The 17,797-nt window shown below is 42.2% G+C and overlaps 1 protein-coding gene and 1 long non-coding RNA gene across 3 annotated transcripts in view; one reads left to right on the forward strand and one right to left on the reverse strand.

Annotated features, from left to right (window-relative positions):
* Positions 1-3,915: 3,915 nt before the first annotated feature.
* The window catches only part of LOC133413972 (uncharacterized), a 47,919-nt gene continuing 34,037 nt past the window's right edge, over positions 3,916-17,797 (reverse strand). The window contains exons 3-9 of one of the 2 annotated variants that reach the window (XR_009769942.1): positions 13,318-13,485; positions 10,449-10,724; positions 8,521-9,684; positions 8,235-8,348; positions 7,408-7,496; positions 7,156-7,288; positions 3,916-6,923 (exon numbers count right to left, since the gene is read on the reverse strand). This is a non-coding gene — a long non-coding RNA (uncharacterized LOC133413972). Of the gene's footprint in view, positions 6,924-7,155; positions 7,289-7,407; positions 7,497-8,234; positions 9,685-10,448; positions 10,725-13,317; positions 13,486-17,797 lie in introns of both variants that reach the window. The other variant, XR_009769941.1, reaches the window with a different exon arrangement.
* On the forward strand, positions 7,034-13,559 carry slc2a11l (solute carrier family 2 member 11, like). The gene is made up of 13 exons (XM_061698938.1): positions 7,034-7,060; positions 7,180-7,278; positions 7,353-7,513; positions 7,593-7,717; positions 8,206-8,335; positions 9,279-9,427; positions 9,511-9,698; positions 11,487-11,597; positions 12,200-12,301; positions 12,397-12,471; position 12,741; positions 13,130-13,257; positions 13,344-13,559. The coding sequence occupies exons 1-13, from the start codon at positions 7,037-7,039 to the stop codon at positions 13,557-13,559; spliced, it is 1,509 nt and encodes a 502-aa protein (XP_061554922.1). The 5' UTR covers positions 7,034-7,036.

Consider the following 17,797-nt stretch of genomic DNA (forward strand, 5'->3'; position numbering starts at 1 on the left):
AGTTTATTGCATTTCATTTAGATATGATTAATTAACCAATTAATAAATGCCTGTGTACATTTTTTATTTTACTCTTTTTTATTACAGCCAATCAATAAATACAACAACAATGGTTCGATTAACCAATTTGAGGGAAGTAAAAGAGCTAAATTAATCAACAAATATGCTCGGCAGGCTGGATTAAAGAACATGAACCTTCTAATATCAAAGTTATTGAATGTTATAATGCACTGAACAAACATACTATACATCAAAATCGTGTTATTAGTTAATTACTCATTAAAGCAATAGTGATACAAAGAACATGTTTATCTTGTCTGTCTCAACTTTCTGGGGTTCTGCGTTCCTCCCACATACGTGTGCCAGGAAGGTTCCAGGAATGGTGTCACAAAAGATACGTCTCAAATCTAAACTACAGGCACCAAGTTTCTACCTTCAACGTGGGCCGAACGATCAACCAGCACGTCTACAAAGAGATCATGTGGCGTTTGCTTCATTCGGTGCTCGAGAAGAAGCGAGAGCAGTGGCAGGACAACTCGTGGCTGCGTCACCATAGCAATGCTCCTGCTCACAATGCCCTGCGCATCAACAGTTCCTGGCTGAGAAGAACATCGCTATGCTGAAGCAATGTGCCTGCACTCAACCTGGCTCAGTGCGACTCTCGCCTTTCTCAAGCTCTATGGGATCATCTAGGTGATCTGGACACCATCAAGATGGCCGCGGTGACAGCGCTTGGGAGGATATCGGAAGAATCGTTCCAGGAGTGCAAGAAGATGTGGCAGAGAAAGGCTGGGAAAGTATGTTGGACTCCAGGGGGATTACTTGAAAGGGAAAACTTGTAGTTTGGTTTTGAAATACAGTAGATCTATTTAGGGATGCCCCGATCCAACGTTTCCACTTCCGATCCGATACCGATATTGCAGCCTTGAATTTTGGGCGCTACCGATATTGGATATTGGTCTACTTATATAAGAGTGGTAAAATTGGAGAATTTAGATACAGTCCAATCTGATCCGATACTCCTTTTTTGTTGTTGTTGCTAACATCGGACTCATTTCTGATCTTAAAGATCGGATCGGGACACTGCTACAATTGGCTGGCGACAATTCGTGGGTGTATCCCGCCGCTCTCCCGAAGTCAGTTGGAATATGCTTCAGCTCACCCGTGATTCTAAGTCAGCACAATAGAAAAGACAGATGGAAGTGTTGACAAGTTGTTGTGAAGACTGCAGGAGACATTTTAAGCGCCTCGATGTATTGCATGATGTTTATGATTAACTCCAACACAGAGTGGCGGTTGGTTCCTGCAATAATCCATCCATCTGCTGTTCCGTCTCTTGCCCTATTGCTCATGCATATCTATAAGATCGTAACTACATATTTTTAAGAAGCCTATGCATTATCACTCCAAATGTCAGAGGATCTGTAGTGCCTAATCTCCAAAGTCACTAGGGTCAGATTCTTAGGCTTTCATTGGCAGAAGACATGTAGGTTGCCGCGAGGAAAAAAAATAAGTTCCATGACGGCAAGTAATTACTTTCACTTGTTATGCACGGAACTTTTCTTTAGCTTCAGGCCTTCTCTTTAAGGCGTTCCAGGAATGGGATGATTAAGACCACAGATGTCAGTCTGGATGTGAGGATCAGAATCGCTATTAAAGATTAAGAGCATCAATTAAACACTAGACGGGACAGCGAGGTGAGTAAAGAGGAGTGCATATTAGCGAGAGAGTGATTATAAAGTTCATTATTTCTCTGTACTTTGACATTTATCTACAAAGTCTGGTGACCGACTAAGCGGCAGGAGGTTCACCCCTGTCAAATTTGTTCTCGCTTTTTTGTTTTTAATGAGACATTCACCATTTGGCTGATAGAGCATGAAAGTCTCACTGGTGACCGTTCTCTTTAACACCTGCAGCGACTACAACAAAGTTGCTCCTCTGTGTACTTAGCACTTTCGCATCATTCCACTTTGGACAACTCAAGTCTTGAATGGAAGTGATCGGGTCTTTTTTTAATAAAGGCGACACCTGGAAGTGCTGAAGGACATTGTGTGTCAGTAAGAAGATCTCAGCATCTCGACCTCAGCAAGCTACAGCAGTGAAATATCGCTACTGCCAAGGACATCCATCCAAGCAGTTTCGATACTGCTTGTGCTCATTAGGATCACGACTTGAGTTGGAGTCTATCCCAGCTGATTTGGGGCATGAGGCGGGGTACAAGTTTGTCTTCAATTAACCTCAAATGCATTTTTTCAGAATTTGGGAGGAAGCCTGGATGCTTTTCTCCAGGCACGAGCGCGGGGAAAACATGCAAAGTCTCAACTGTGAGAGGGACGTGTTTACCACTTGTCCACCCTGTTGCCAAGGACAAACATGCCTCATCTACATCTTCAGAGATACACATCTCATTCAAGAATTTACTGAGTAGTACAGATGCTCACAATGTTGCTAGAAGTGGCAACAAAATCCTGTATCTACATCCTCATCCAAGTCATCACTAAAATGTAGTTAGCTCTTCACTGGATCCATTTTTCCAGGAGATCAGTTAATGATTTCTTCTGGGGAATAATCCTGCTTGCATTTAACAAAAACAGCATTATTTAGGACAGTACCTTCTTTGAGAGGGTCGTAATCTTTACAATTAACATGTACCCTTGATTTTTTTGGGGTGGGGAAAAAAAAAGGAGTCTACACCAGAGTGCTCTATGTATTGCCCTGCTCTCCTCAGTCATCAAAGTCCTCCATCTGTTTTCCATTGCACTTGTAGTCGTGGGTGAGTTGGAGCCTAACCCAGTTTAAGTTTGGTATTGCACAGACAGACGGACGTTTTAACACGAAGCCTCCTGAGTGTTTTCTCTAAAGATCACTGACAGGATGATCGTCAGCGAAAGTTCCATCCAATCCAATTCCTATCCAATTTCATGTCCATCGTTGCGCAATATGATTACCATTCGTCGGCATCCGTACACAGGACCCCAAATAGGAGTAAAAGGTGTCCATCCCAACAGCAACATCCTTTCACATTTTGTCTCCACTTCTTCCTCTATATAGTGTGTCTTGATACCGGAAATCCAGTTGGCTTTTATTCACGCTGCAACTGACATAACGACCATTTGCGTTGCGCTGGAGATTTACGGTCAATCTGCCTTAAATGTCCCGCTCGAGGCCATGATGATACCATGTGGGATTTGGACTCACAGGTTTATATCCACTGTCACACTGATGTACGGCCACTTTGCTGATGTGTTGGTAAATTGTAATTCACAAGAAGGGCCGGTCGGCAGAGAATGTGCACTGAACCAGTAGTTCATGCGAACATAAATGTTTTCGCAAGAAGTATGTACTGGTACCTTTATTAACTGTACAGGAAACGTTTTAAATAAAATTTAACATCCATAATGGTCACAAGTGTACAACGTGGCGAACCGCTGCATAATAACAATCATAAAAAAAAAAAAGAACATTAACTTCGATGACGACAACTACATTTACAGTGTATCATCCTTTTTAACTTAAAAGAGACATATAATGCATTTCTTTCACAAATTAATAGTTCCCAGGTGTTGTACAGTATTTATGAAATATGTCTGTGACTTGCTTTGATCAAACTACCCCAAGGAGTGAGAATAAAAAGAGGTTAACCACTGTATGTTACTGAAAGGCAGTGTTGCCTTGAGATACAAGTGAGCTGACTTTCAACTTTTTCAAGTTATGAGCTGTCGTTCGGCCAGTTTCTTGCTTTGACTTGTGAGCAAAAATGAGAGAAACGAGTGTTGAATGGCAGCAGTGAACACAACTCAGTTCGCAACCAGTAGCAGTTTTGGCAAGTAGTGAACAATTCTACAAACTGTTCGTTGCCACTCCCAAGTGATGTTTGCTGTCATACTAAAAAAAAAAATTACACATTGTTTATTTAAAACAATCACATAGCTTTGCTTTAGGTACTGTTAGTCAGTTTAGAGTATTGCTAACAACCAATTCAAAATGCCATAGATGAGCTAATGAATAACAATGTGGTGTTATAACCCTTAAAGCAACATATATTTGAACGCAAATGGTGGAGCAACACAATATAATAGTCCCAGGCATATAGCTTTGTCTTTGAAGAACAACCAATTTTCCTTACTGAGGCCAAGGTGCAGCAGTACAGTGTCCATTCAAGTCCATTCAAAGAAACATGATTCGGATCGATTGAGATTAATTAAAAAGGACATGAATGAACAAAAAATTTGCATAGGAAATCTAACATTCCAAGTGTAAAATACAGTTTGCAAGGAAAAGGTATAGGTATGAGGAGACAAAAAACTGGAAAAACGAGATCTACTTGTACTTTAAAGATGAAGAAGGTAGAGGATCTTGGAAAGTTATGCTTTAGTATTGATTCCCTGCACTTTACAATACAGTACTCCGTTTTTGGCATGTCAATACCAGCATTATGGTAACTTTACAACGTTTCTCTTTATTCTTTGAATATTATTTTTTTTTAATTTTACTCTTATTGCTGCTTCTTTTCATTGTGGCCCAAATATTTTTTTGTAAAGAACAGATTTCTTTTACATCCGAAGATGGGGGTATCCTAAAATTGTACTCAAGTAAGAGTACTTTTACTTTACAATAATATGACACACGTAAAAGCAGTCCTCCAAACAATTACTGAGTGCTCAGGAAAAAACTGCTCAAGTACAAAAGCTTAGTCAAAACAAATCCATCCATCCATCCATCCATTCTGTACCGCTTATGCTCATTAGGGTCGCGGGCGTGCTGGAGCCTATCCCAGCTATCTTCGGGCGAGAGGCTAGATAAAACCTGAACTGGTCGCCATCCAATCGCAGGGCACATAGAAACAAACAACCATTCGTACTCACATTCACACCTAAGGGCAATTTAGAGTCTTCAATTAACCTACCATGCATGTTTTTGGGATGTGGGAGGAAACCGGAGTGCCCGGAGAAAACCCACGCACGCACGGGGAGAACATGTAAACGCCACACAGGTGAGGCTGGGATTTGAAGCCTGGTCCTCAGAACTGTGAGGGAGATGTGCTAACTGGTCGTCCACCGTGTCGCCTTAAAACAAATACTGAACAAATTTGTTTTTCACCGTAGCCCCATCTGCATATGCAAAAATTGCAACTGCAGTCAAAGTTTATCTAACGAGTAAACTCAAACATGAAAACAAAATAAAACTCTTAAGTGTCAACAACTCTTGGTTGATGCTTATATCAAAAGATTTGACTGGAAACTGTGAGGAAACTTATTTTCATGTATTTTCGAACAGAGGCGTCAAAATTATTCACGTTCACTACTCCAATAGAATATTAGGGTTTAAGAAGACTTCTGTAGAAGTTAATGTATCAACTAGTATAAAAATAAAAGTAATGCAAAGATATTCCATTCGGACAAAATCTTAGGCTGCGTCACAGGGGCCTATTGGGAACTACGCCCCCCCTCCCCCCCACCGTCACAAATAAAATAATAGTTATATTAAAATGACAGCAAATTTAATGTTAGGTCAAGCGAGTACATTATTAGGCCACTACAACATTTAGTCAATAATCAACTGATCAAAACGAAAACTATAATTTTGCACAATTAACTTTTTTAACAGTATAGTGTAGAGCAATAATATAAACTCAGATGACATTTGGCTTAAGCCGAATATTAAGTCTCACACCTTCTTCACCTCAAATAACAAACTTTCAGCTGACCTCAATATTCTTTTTCACATAGACGGCCATTTTTTTGAAAGCCGTTAGCTGGTGGTACTTTTGCAGTGTATTCGAAAGGAGTTGATCTATGTTTATACTGTACTTCTCATCCAACCACAGTCAAAATCTATTCTGGCATGATTTATCCGGATAAGTTTTTTTCAAATCCCACCTCCGACAGAACTTTGGCTGTAAGGTGGTGAGTGCCTGTCATGGCGGCAACCCCCAAACCCGTTGGTGGACACCAACGGTGAGGGATGCGGTCAAGCTGAAGGAGTCCTATCGGGCCTTTTTGGCCCGTGGGACTCCTGAGGAAGCTGATGGGTACCGGGTGGCCAAGCAGAATGCAGCTTTGGTGGTCGCTGAAACAGAAATTCTGGCACGGGAGGTGTTCGGTGAGGCCCTAGAGAAAGACTTACGGACGGCTTCGAGGAAATTCTGGTCCACCATAAGCCACCGGTTTGGTGGCCTCAGTATTGCATCTCTGCTTTTTGCAGATGACGTGGTTCTGTTGGCTTCATGAAGCCGTGATCTCCAACTCTCACTGGAGCGGTTTTTTAGCCGTGTGAAGAGGCTGGGATGAAAATCAGCACCTCCAAATCTGAGACCATGGTCTTCAGTCGGAAAAGGGTGACGTGCCCTCTCCAGGTCGGGGATGAGATCCTTCCCAAAGTGGGGGAGTTCACGTATCTTGGGGTCTTGTTCACGAGTGAGGGAAGAATATAACGGGAGATCGACAGGCGGATCGGTGCAGCGTCTGCAGTGATGCGGACTTTGTATCGCTCCCTTGTGGTGAAGAAGGAGCTAAGCCGAAAGGCGAAGCTCTCAATTTACCGGTCGATCTATGTTCCTACCCTCACCTATGGTCACGAGCTGCGGGTCGTGACCGAAGGAACAAGAACCCGGATACAAGCGGCCGAAATGAGTTTCCTCCGCAGGGTGTTCGGGCTCTCCCTTAAAGATAGACCTACTTAAGGTAACCAAGTATTTGTACTCAGTTACTTGACATCTCTGTTTCCGAATGCTCCTACTAGAGTTTGCCCAGACGCCTCTGGCGGAAGATTATCGTCACTGTCGCCTGTAGGAGAGTTTTGTTTGTAGGTTCACTGTAGCCCATTAGAATGCAACAAGTTCATCAAGGATCTTTATTTGATTTGAAGACGGTGGATAAATATATCTCTAATACAGACCGCCCAGAGTGTTAGTCATCACTTTCCTGCAAACACAATTGACGGTAAGGTTAATCATTTCAGGACAGCGTTATGAACGTGGAGCACCAGATTAGCATGTCAGTGATTGATCAAGCTGGCCTACACAAAGAGACCAACGATGCTACAGCACCTAACACTCCTGGTAGGTCCTAATTCTATTTTCCTAATGTAATTATGCATTCCAATCTTCAGTTAATGCTGTATTATAGCCTGCATATTGATAAGAGAAAAATGCACCTTCCTCCTCCTCCTTCTTTGCAGCTGGACTGTCCTCTTGTTATCGTTGCCATTTTCATCTCGGGCATCGGCGGGACATTTCAGTATGGATTCGGAATATCTGTAGTGTCATCCCCTTCTGCTGTAAGTCCAACTGTTTGGATATCAGCAGTGAGAAGAAATGATAGTCAAACAATGTTGCCATGTGCTACTTGCAGTACCTCAAGGAGCTGATGAACCAAACATGCATAGAGAGATACAATGTCTACATACAGGACTGGCAGGTCTCGCTCATCTGGTCCTTCACTGTGTCCATTTTTAGCATTGGGGGCTTGCTGGGCTCGTTACTGGCAGAGCCGTGCCTGGCGGTTGTTGGCAGGTTAGTGTAGAAAATAAGACTTCTCTTTCAAGATGACACTTGGCATTCATGCAGGTCGCTGTTTTCCCATCCCACTCAGGAGAAATTGTCTTTTGTTAAACAATTTTGTGGCTATAATGGGAGCTGTGCTGATGCTCTTGAGCCAAACAGCCATGTCCTTTGAAATGATCATGGTGGGGCGATTTCTGTCCGGCATCAATTCAGGTGAGACTATAAAGCAGGCTACACACATCACGGTTTTTAAAATCTGAAGTTTTTTTTTTTTAATGTGGCAGAACCAGCAATGATGAGTTTACTACTCTTACAATATAGTCTGTGGTATACTCGAGACAACCAACACAGCACAACACGCACATAAGTTCTCACATCACAGTCACAGAGTCGGTGGTTGGAACCAACGCTGACCACACACATGATTAATATTGAACAGTTTTAACATTTACAATTATCGGCTTCTACCGTTTTCTGAGTATATTTGGGAGGAACTTAAAACACCCCTAACCGCTCCTGATAATTTTTTTGAGACAACTTGTGGAGCCAACTCACCACCACTAGGGTCGCAGGTGAACTGGAATCTATCCTAACTGATGTTGTTTTTTAAATTCCCTGCTAAATCGGCTTCTTTTCTCTTTTGTTACCAGTCTAACTCAGTCTTTGGTCACCACCAAATCGTTTTTTGTGTGTATATGCAGGAATCAGTCTGTCCGCTCACAGCTTGTACCTCACTGAATGCACCCCAAAGATGCTGCAAGGGATGGTGGGCGTGACCATCGGCACCTTCATCGGCATGGGGAAGTTCAGCGGTCAGCTTTTGGGCCTCAGGTGAGACGTGCAGCTGAGGGATAGTAACACAGGTGCAAATCAATAAATTAGAATACTGTGGAAGCCTTCTGGGGCGTAGACATCCTTTCAAGTGGGGTGAGCGTCAAATTGTTTAGGACTGAGCAAACGATCCTCGTCTCGCATTCTACGGCCCTTCTCCGTGGATAGAAAATGTCTACACGCACCTGTTGAAATGCCAGGTTTTCGAGACCTAAAAAAATGAGACCGAGATAAATCATTTCAAAACTTTTTTCCCACCAGTAATGTGACCGAGAACATGTCCAACTCAATCTTTTCAAAATGGGTAAACAACTAAGGTAACTTGGTGCCACAAATGTGCACACCCTCATAACTAGAGATGTGGAGTTCAGAATTATCCAATCACATTCAAACTCAAGTTAAATGGGACCAGCGCACACCTGCCACCCTTTTATGTACCCCTAATTAAACTGAATAAAGTTCAGCAGTTCTAGCAGCCTTTTCATTACTTATTTTTTTGTTTTCTGTCAGAAGCCTGAAGGCTTTGTACTAACATCCATCAATATTCTGTACCGCTTTATCCTCACAAGGGTCGCGGGCGTGCTGGAGCCTATCCTAGCTATCGTCGGGCGAGAGGCGGGGTACACCCTCAACTGGTCGCCAGCCAATCGTGTTGACCTACATGAAAATTCACTTGGTTCTTCGCGCCAAAGATACCTTTTGAAATGATGGCTGAAATATTCAGCCTTGGTTTTGTTGGCCCACAACACATTTTCCCACGGGTTTGGAGATTTTCTTATGGCGTTCGGGATATGCTGCAACTCACCTGCAACACTCATGAGGATAAGTGAGACAGAAAACGGATAGGCACCTGTACGATCCTATGGTGGCATTTATCGTTATCTAGAAAATTCAAACAAATCTAACTCCGATTGGTGCTAATTCAGAGATACTCTCCTTGCAGTGAGTTACTTGGCACAGAGGCTAGATGGCCCTGGCTGCTCGGCTTCAGTGGCTTCCCTGCACTATTTCAGCTCGTCACACTCCCGTTCTTGCCGGAATCTCCCAAATTCCTGCTCCTAAACCGAGGAGACCAGCCGGCCTGCGAGAAAGGTGCGACCACACAAACGTTTTGTTTGGCAGGCACACACACACAGCCACCAATGCCACATCTTTGCCATGTCACGGCCGCTTAGCTTTGACGAGGCTTTGGGGTAACAAGGACCACAGCGGGGAGGTGGAGGAGATGTTGGAGGAGAAAGCTGCCCACCAGAACATCCGAAGTCGCTCCGTGATGGAGCTGATTCGGGAAAGAAGCGTTCGCTGGCAGCTGATGACCATCGTCGTCACCTTCGTCTCGCTGCAATTTTCTGGCATCAACGCAGTGAGAGAGTCATCAATAACTAAAACGTTTCATTGCAACAGTAGTGTTCATATATAGACTATAACAAAGTTGATGGCTTACTGACTGACCATTTTTGTAGGCTAAATACCAGGAAAACTACTTGCTCTCCTACAGTTATTTTCCTTGTAGTGTCACATGTTTGGCCACGTTTGCAAGGCAGAGTTCATAGGGAAAGCTTTGAACTGCTTCATAGGGCTATTAAATTATTGGCATATGCCAACTAGTATGTCCATTAATATTATACCACAACACTGCCATTAAGTTTCAGCACTGAAAATAAATTGCGGCATTACAGATTTTTCTTTCTTTTTGGTTTGTTTTTTTAAATCAACAGCTTATCCTGTAAATCTATGTACACAACACTTTATTTCTATAAAGCACTAGGACTAGAAATATTTACATATTTATATGGTCACTTCTACAACATACCTAGGGAATCACAATGCCCCATCTTTGGCGAGCTATTATTAGAACAGGCCTGCAGGCTACTCATATGGTCCTTTACCTGAGGCCCGCGGGCACCATGTTGGTGACCTCTGCTCTATCGCTAACCTGCGCAAAAGCAGGAGTAAAGTTATAATTACAGTAAATATTTTACTGAACGTTTTTTACATTTTTTTTTTATGAGGCCACATTGTTATGAATTTCCTCAGAGAGCCCTTATGACTGTGTAACGATTACGTATGAAATAAGTATTGTTATCTGTTAACAAACATCAGAGGCACGCACACAAGTTCTGGCGCTTGCAGTTCCTCTCAACGCCAGTGGGTGGAGCCTCGCGCGCATCGGTGGATATTAACCACATAGTCTTCCCAACCATTTGGTCCGGGAAGTGGTCTTTTGAAGACAGGAATCAAGATTTGACGGGAAGTTGCTAATTAGGTTAAGGTCCACTTGAAGTACACCAGGCCCTCTCCTAGTCGCCGTTTCACAGCAGGGCAGCGTGGAGGAGTTGGGGTTCTCAGGTGGTCGCGAGTTTCTGTGACGCCTCAAAGTCCGCTACAACTGTAAGCCATACATTGTACAGTACAGGTAAATCATCATATAATTACACTGCGTTCCAATTTACAAACCAACATTGAATGCATTGCATCAAAAACCGTTATCAATGTGTAAAGGATATCACCACGTGGGGTCAGGAACACTTCAGAAAACCAATGTCAGTAAATACAGTTCACAGTTACATCCATAAGTGCAACTTGAAGCTCTACTATGCAAAGCAAAAGCCATTTATCAACAAGACCCAGAAATGCCGCCGGCTTCTCTGAGCCCGGGCTCATCTAAGGTGGACTGATGCAAAGTGGAAAAGTATTCTGTGGTCTGATGAGTCCACATTTCAAATTGGTTTTGGAAATTGCGAACGTCGTGTGAAAATGTGAAAATATATCATTTGAATTTTCATTGCGGATAAAAAATTCTTACATTCACTTTCAAGTTTGTCGGACTTCAGTTAATACTAATTCAAACAATGTTTTTCAAATTCAGTTTGTAAATTCAAATTCAATTCCTGGCGGCACATATTTCATCCCATAGACCTGCCCATTTGCTCCACAATCTTTGATGATGTTGTTTGCTGCATTGAAGTGCAATGCCCTTCATTGTTTAACCGTTGATCCATTTCAAGCAATCATTATGAGTGGTTTCGGTCAATGGTTAAAGTTGGCTCCTTTTCCAGGAAATGCTGCATATGATTCAAGGTCTTTTTTTGCATGAAGTTATTTGTCTATATATGTGTAAATAAACATACATTATTACGTTTCACTGCAGGTGTACGCCTATTCCTTTGACGTGTTCCGTGCTGCAGGCATTCACGAATACCAGCTACGTTACGCCACTTTGGGAATGGGGATGTGTGAAATGTTTTTCTCTCTAGTGTGTGTAAGTACCATCTTATCGTAACTGTTCTGTGTACAGACTCCTGGGAAGTGCAGTGTATTAATGTACATGCAATGACATCTTTACACGAAAACGTGCAGGAGGAGCAAACCACAAGGCCCGTTAGATACAGGACATTTACAATAATATTTGTTGTTTTGGAGGGAGAACTGGCATACACACACAAGAAAAAACTCCCAAAGCAAAATTACAAGGAAATATTGTTTCTGTATTAATAAAGTGTGATTTTGAAAAAAAGATGCCATCTGCTGGCTATACCTAACCTTTTCATTCCAATGTGCATCCTGGGAAGTGGGAAGTTGGATGTAGGGCGAGAGGAGCGGTATACACTGGATTGATCACCTGTCAATCCCAGCGTTGACATCATTCACATTCGTTCATTAACCTAATCTTACATGGTTCTGGACAGGAAGGGTTAGCAACATGCAAATCGCACACAGAAAGGCCCAGGCCAGTACAGATTTGAACCGAAAGGCAGCAGTGTCATTATAGCCCCACCTTGTGGTGGTTTCCCTCTGTGTAAACATCATTATACTATAATCATTTTTGCGCTTTGCTCTGTGCCTTGCTCCCTGATACCGCAGTTCATGATCATTGACAGTACGGGAAAGAAATTGCTCCTCTTCGCAGGATACATCGCTATGGCTGTCACTCTGGTGCTCCTCACCATCACTATCTATCTGCAGGTGAGCCACAACAAAAACTGGATTTCTGCATTTGAAGATGTTCAAATGAAAAGCTACAACTGGCAATTCATCTCTTTGTTTCTTCCCCTCCCCAGCATCACATCTCCGGGATATCGTACTGCAGCATGGCCCTCATTTTCATCTTCCTCTCGACTTTTTCCACTGGGCCAGTTAAGTTTGTCACTTTGCGCCTAAAATATAAACGAAGGAATGAACGAAGAAGAATTGGGTGGGTGTGCTTCAGAAAGTGTCTGGTGATAGTATGTTAAATGTTTTTTAGTCAGTTGGGGAGCTTCATTTAGACCAAAGTATTATTTTGCCTCCATTTTGTGGCATCTTCGTTCCAAGGAACTAAGTTGATGGGACTTGAGATTTCACTTAAGCAAAAGTAGTGCTTTGCTGCCATCTTGTATCAATAGGCAATTATAAACCTTTTTAGGGTCGTCAATTACTCGTGGATTTTTGCTATTTGAGGCAGGGCTTCTTTTCGGTTTCCACTATAGAATCTACCATTATTTCTGGAGTGTGGTGTAGTAGGATTCAAGATTTGTTGGTTGCAATGGCGGCCATGGTTGCGGAGCGTGCTACAAAAGAACCTGCCATTTTGGGGCATGTTGTTGGCTATATTTGCGGAGTGTGCCATAAAAGAACCAGATACAGTATGTTTAAAGACCAGGACAATATTTGACCAGAACACTCTTGTCAAAGCATTTTTTAAATTTTCCCTGGCTAAATTGTGTTTTAAAATGTTAAGTTACTAACTAAGCAGACCACATTTTGCTTACGGCCAGCCAGAATGAATTGTGTCCATGTGTTCTTGCCACTTAGGCGGAGTAATAGCTCCTCTTCCGGGTCAAATTTTCACTCAGGCTTTCAAAGCGAGTGCATTCACTGTCGGCTGCACCATCAATTGGACTGGCATGTTTATAGTGGTGATGACCTTCCCCATCTTAGTGGTGAGCTTGTTCACGTTTGCATTTTTATGCAGAAAGTTCTTATTCGGATCACAAACTCACCCAGAATGCAATTGCTTCCATTCCAGGAGTACCTTGATTCCTTCTGCTTTCTCATATTCTTGTTGGTGTGCTTTACTTCTGGGCTGTACGTGTACTTCAACGTGCCCAAGATGAGGAATAAAACAGCATTGGAGATCGCTGCTGACTTTCAGCAGATGCACAGCAAGTCTGGAAGGTTGAAGAGGAAAAAAACAGATGAGCAGCCACGTGATGTCTTTAAAACATACGAAACCAAATTTTAGCTTTACTTGTCAAGTTCAGATTGCAAAACTCAAATCTCAAATATGATGATAAAATAGTTTGAAAAAAATGTGCTGATATTTGTTGCAAGGTATACTTTCTTACAAGCCCCAATTCCAATGACCTTGGGATGTGTAAAATGTGAATAAAAACAGAATACAATGATATGCAAATCCTTTTCAACCTATATTCAATTTAATACACTACAAAGATCAGCTTTTTAATGTTCAAACTGATCAACTTTATTGTTTAATTGCAAATATTCACAAATAAAAAAAAAAAAAAAACTGGGACAGAGACGATTGGCTGGCGACCAGTTCAGGGTGTACCCCGCCTCTCGCCCAAAGATAGCTGGGATAGGCTCCAGCATGCCCGCGACCCTAGTGAGGATAGGGGGTACAGAAAATGGATGAATAGAATGGGACAGAGGCATGTTTACCACTGTATTACATCACCTTTTCTTTGCACTGAGGACACACACTGTTGAAGCTTTGTAGATGGAATTCTTTCCCATTCTTGCCTGATGACTTGACTTGACTTCTGTTGCTCAACAGTCTGGGGTCTCCTTTGTTGTATTTCGCGCCACACATTTTCCAATGGAAGACAGGTGTGGTACATGCACTCTTTTACGATGAAGCCACGTTTTTGTAACACATGAGGAATGTGGCTTGAGCATTGTCTTGCTGAAATAAACAGGGACGTCACTGAAAAAGATTTTGCTTGGATGGCAGCATATGTTGCTCCAAAACCTCTATGTACCTTTCAGCATTAATGCTGTATTCACAGATGTGCAAGTTACCCATGCGATGGGCACCAAAACACACCCCCATACCATCACAGGTGCTGGCTTTTGAAGTTGAACTTTGAACTGATGGCAATCAGGACGGTCCTTTTCGTCTTTGGCCCAGAGGGCACGACATCCATGATTTCCAAAAACAATTTGAAATATGGAGTCATCAGACCACAGCACACTTTTTAATTTGTGTCACTCCATCTCAGATGAACTCAAGGCCAGAGAAGCCGGGTGCGTTACTGGGTGTTGTTGAAATATGGCTTTCACTTTGCATGGTAGAGATTTAACTTGTAGATGTAGCGACAACCTGTAATAACTGACAATGGTTTTCCGGAGTGTTCCTGAGTCCATGTGCCAATATCCTTCACACGATGATGTCGGTTTTTAATGTAGTGCCGCCTGAGGGCTTGAAGGTCACGGGCATTCAAAGTTGCTTTTCGGCCTTGCTGCTTACATGCAGAGATTTCTCCAGATTCTCGGAATCTTTTAATGATATTATGGACCACTGATGATGAAATCCTTAAATTCTTTGTAATCGTAAATTGAGAAACGTTCTGCTTTTTGCTCAAGCAGTTGCCAAGTGGTGAACCTCATGGTGGTGAACCCGTCATTTCTTGTGAACAACTGAGCCTTTTCGGGGATGCTCCTTTTCATGACACTCACCTGTTTTTAATTACTTGTTGAAGCACTCCTCAACTTTCTCAGTCTTTTGTTGCCCCTGTCCCTGCTTTTTTGGAACGCGTTGCAGGCCTCAAATTCAAAATGAGTGAATATTTGTAAAAAAAAACTAACGTTAATCAGTTAGAACATTAAATATCTTGTCTTTGTAGGGTATTCAATTAAATATTCATTTGCAGTACACAACGTCCCAACTTCATTGGAATTGGTGGGGTTCGCACATGAGTGTGTGTGTGTGTGTTTTTTTTTTTTATATCTTTATGAGATATCATAACTTATATTAGAAATATAAATATTTTTGCGGTGTTGTGACTACTCCATGCTTGGACTTCCCATAGTTCTAAAGTTGTCTCAGCAAAGATTATACGTTGTACATACTGCTTTTTGTTGTTGTAATTTTCTGTTTGAAACACATTTTATTTTTATTTCAAGTTGTTAATCACGCTGTAAATAATTGTATCATATGAAAAACAGAAACAAAATTGTAATTCATCAGCCAAGTATATACTCCGCTAGTATATACTCGTGTACTAATACAGATGATGTTGTTCAATAAATTAGCATTCAAATTGTGAATAAATTTTTTATGAATCTAAAATTTTAACTAGACATATTATTCAACACGTCACGCAGGATGGAAGATATGTGGTTCCTTTTATTGTTTAAAATTTCTTATTTATAAGATCTTCAAGGGATTAACCTGTGGGAGTGAAACATTTTTAAATTTAAATAAAATACATCTTAAATAACGACTCAAAAGGTTCACCAGCATATTTGTTGAATGCTTTTTGTCACTAATGTTAACACATCAACACTAATTCATGATTTAAGATGATTGCAACAGCAGCAGTTTCTTTTTTTCCCAACAATTTGAGAAAATTACTTTTGAAAATAGATTTGTATAAGACAAATATGCTTGTTATTAGCAAGAACACTAGTTTCTGGGTATGGTCATATACAGGGAATTCTACAAGGTTAATATTTTTACTTTATTTATATTTTTATTTTAAATGTACTTGTGGATGGTACATGCATCCATCTATCCATTTTCTGCACCGCTTACCCTCACTAGGGTAGCGGGATGTGTTGGCACATTGCCATTAAAATACTACATTGAGTATTATTTTCCTGGTTTTTGAATGCTTCCATTAATGTGATTTCATTCCCTTTTGGATTTAATTGCCTTCCAATGTGATCCAGTACTTGATCTTCTTCTTTTCCTTTCGGCTTGTCCCTTTAGGGGTCGCCACAGCGCGTCATCCTTTTCCATGTAATCTCCTGCATCCTCCTCTCGAACACCAAGTGCCCTCATGTCTTCCCTCACGACATCCATCAACCTTCTCTTTGGTCTTCCTCGAGCTCTCTGGCCTGGCAGTTCCATCATCCGTCATCCATCATCCTTCTACCAATATACTGACTCTCTCTCCTCTGGACGTGTCCAAACCATCTCTCTCTGCTCTCTCTAACTTTGTCTCCAAAACATTGAACCTTGGCTCTCCCTCTGATATGCTCATTTCTAATTTCATCCAACCTGGTCACTCCGAGAGCGAACCTCAACATCTTCGTTTCCGCCACCTTCAGCTCTGCTTCCTGTTGTCTCTTCAGTGCCACTGTCTCTAATCCGTACATCATGGCTGGCCTCACCACTGCTTTTATAAACTTTGCCCTTCATCCTAGCAGAGACTCTTCTGTCACATAACACACCTGACACCTTCCTCCACCCGTTCCAACCTGCTTGGACCCGTTTCTTCACTTCCTGACCACACTCACCATTGCTCTGGACGCGGTTGACCCCAAGTATTTAAAGTCGCCCACCCTTGCTATCTGTTCTCCCTGTAGCCTCACTCTTCCTCCACCACCCCTCTCATTCATGCACATACATTCTGTCTTACTTCAGCTAATCTTCATTCCTCTGCTTTCCAGTGCATGCCTCCATCTTTCTAACTGTTCCTCCACCTGCTCCCTGCTTTCACTGCATATCACAATGTCATCTGCAAACATGGTCTACGGGGATTCCAGTCTAACCTCATCTGTCAGCCTATCCATCACCACTGCAAACAGGAAGGGGCTCAGGGCTGATCCCTGATGCAGTCCCACCTCCAACTTAAATTCGTTTGTCACACCTACAGCACACCTCACCGCTGTTCTGCTGCCCTCGTACATGTCCTGTATTATTCTAACATACTTCTCTGCCACTCCAGACCTCCGCATGCAGTACCACAGTTCCTCTCTGGGTATTATGTCATAGGCTTTCTCTAGATCTACAAAGACACAATGTAGCTCCTCCTGACCTTCTCTGTACTTTTTCATCAACATCCTCAAGGCAAATAATGCATCTGTGGTACTAATCACATTATACATAACACCCTCAATTTCAAGTTTCAGCCTCATCACTCGATCTGATACTCTTTTCACCTCCAAGACATTCTTAGCCAACTCTTCTTTTAAAATAACCCGACTCCATTTCTCGTCCCATCTAGACCATGGTAAAATAATTCAAACCCTGGCCCTAAACTTCTAGCCTTACTGCCTTTCCACCTGGTCTCCTGGACACACAATATATCAACCTTTCTCCTAATCTTTGTGTCAACCAACTCCCGAGATTTTCCTGTCATCGTCCCAACATTCAAAGTTCCCACATTCAGTTCTAGGCTCTGTGCTTTCCTGTTCTCTTTCTGCCGAAGAACCCGCTTTCCACCTCTTCTTCTTCTTCTTTGACTTCGACCCACAGTTGCTGAATTTCCACCGGCGCCCTGCAGGTTGACGCCG

This window comes from Phycodurus eques, chromosome 15 (genome assembly GCF_024500275.1).
Source record: "Phycodurus eques isolate BA_2022a chromosome 15, UOR_Pequ_1.1, whole genome shotgun sequence".
Taxonomy (NCBI): domain Eukaryota; kingdom Metazoa; phylum Chordata; class Actinopteri; order Syngnathiformes; family Syngnathidae; genus Phycodurus; species Phycodurus eques.

Excerpts from the sequence above, each read along its gene's own strand:
- slc2a11l (XM_061698938.1), top strand. The coding sequence starts at position 7,037 with ATGCTACAGCACCTAACACTCCTG. Across the intron at positions 9,699-11,486 it reads AATTTTCTGGCATCAACGCA|GTGTACGCCTATTCCTTTGA; the intron begins GTGAGAGAGTCA and ends GTTTCACTGCAG. Across the intron at positions 13,258-13,343 it reads TGACCTTCCCCATCTTAGTG|GAGTACCTTGATTCCTTCTG; the intron begins GTGAGCTTGTTC and ends CTTCCATTCCAG.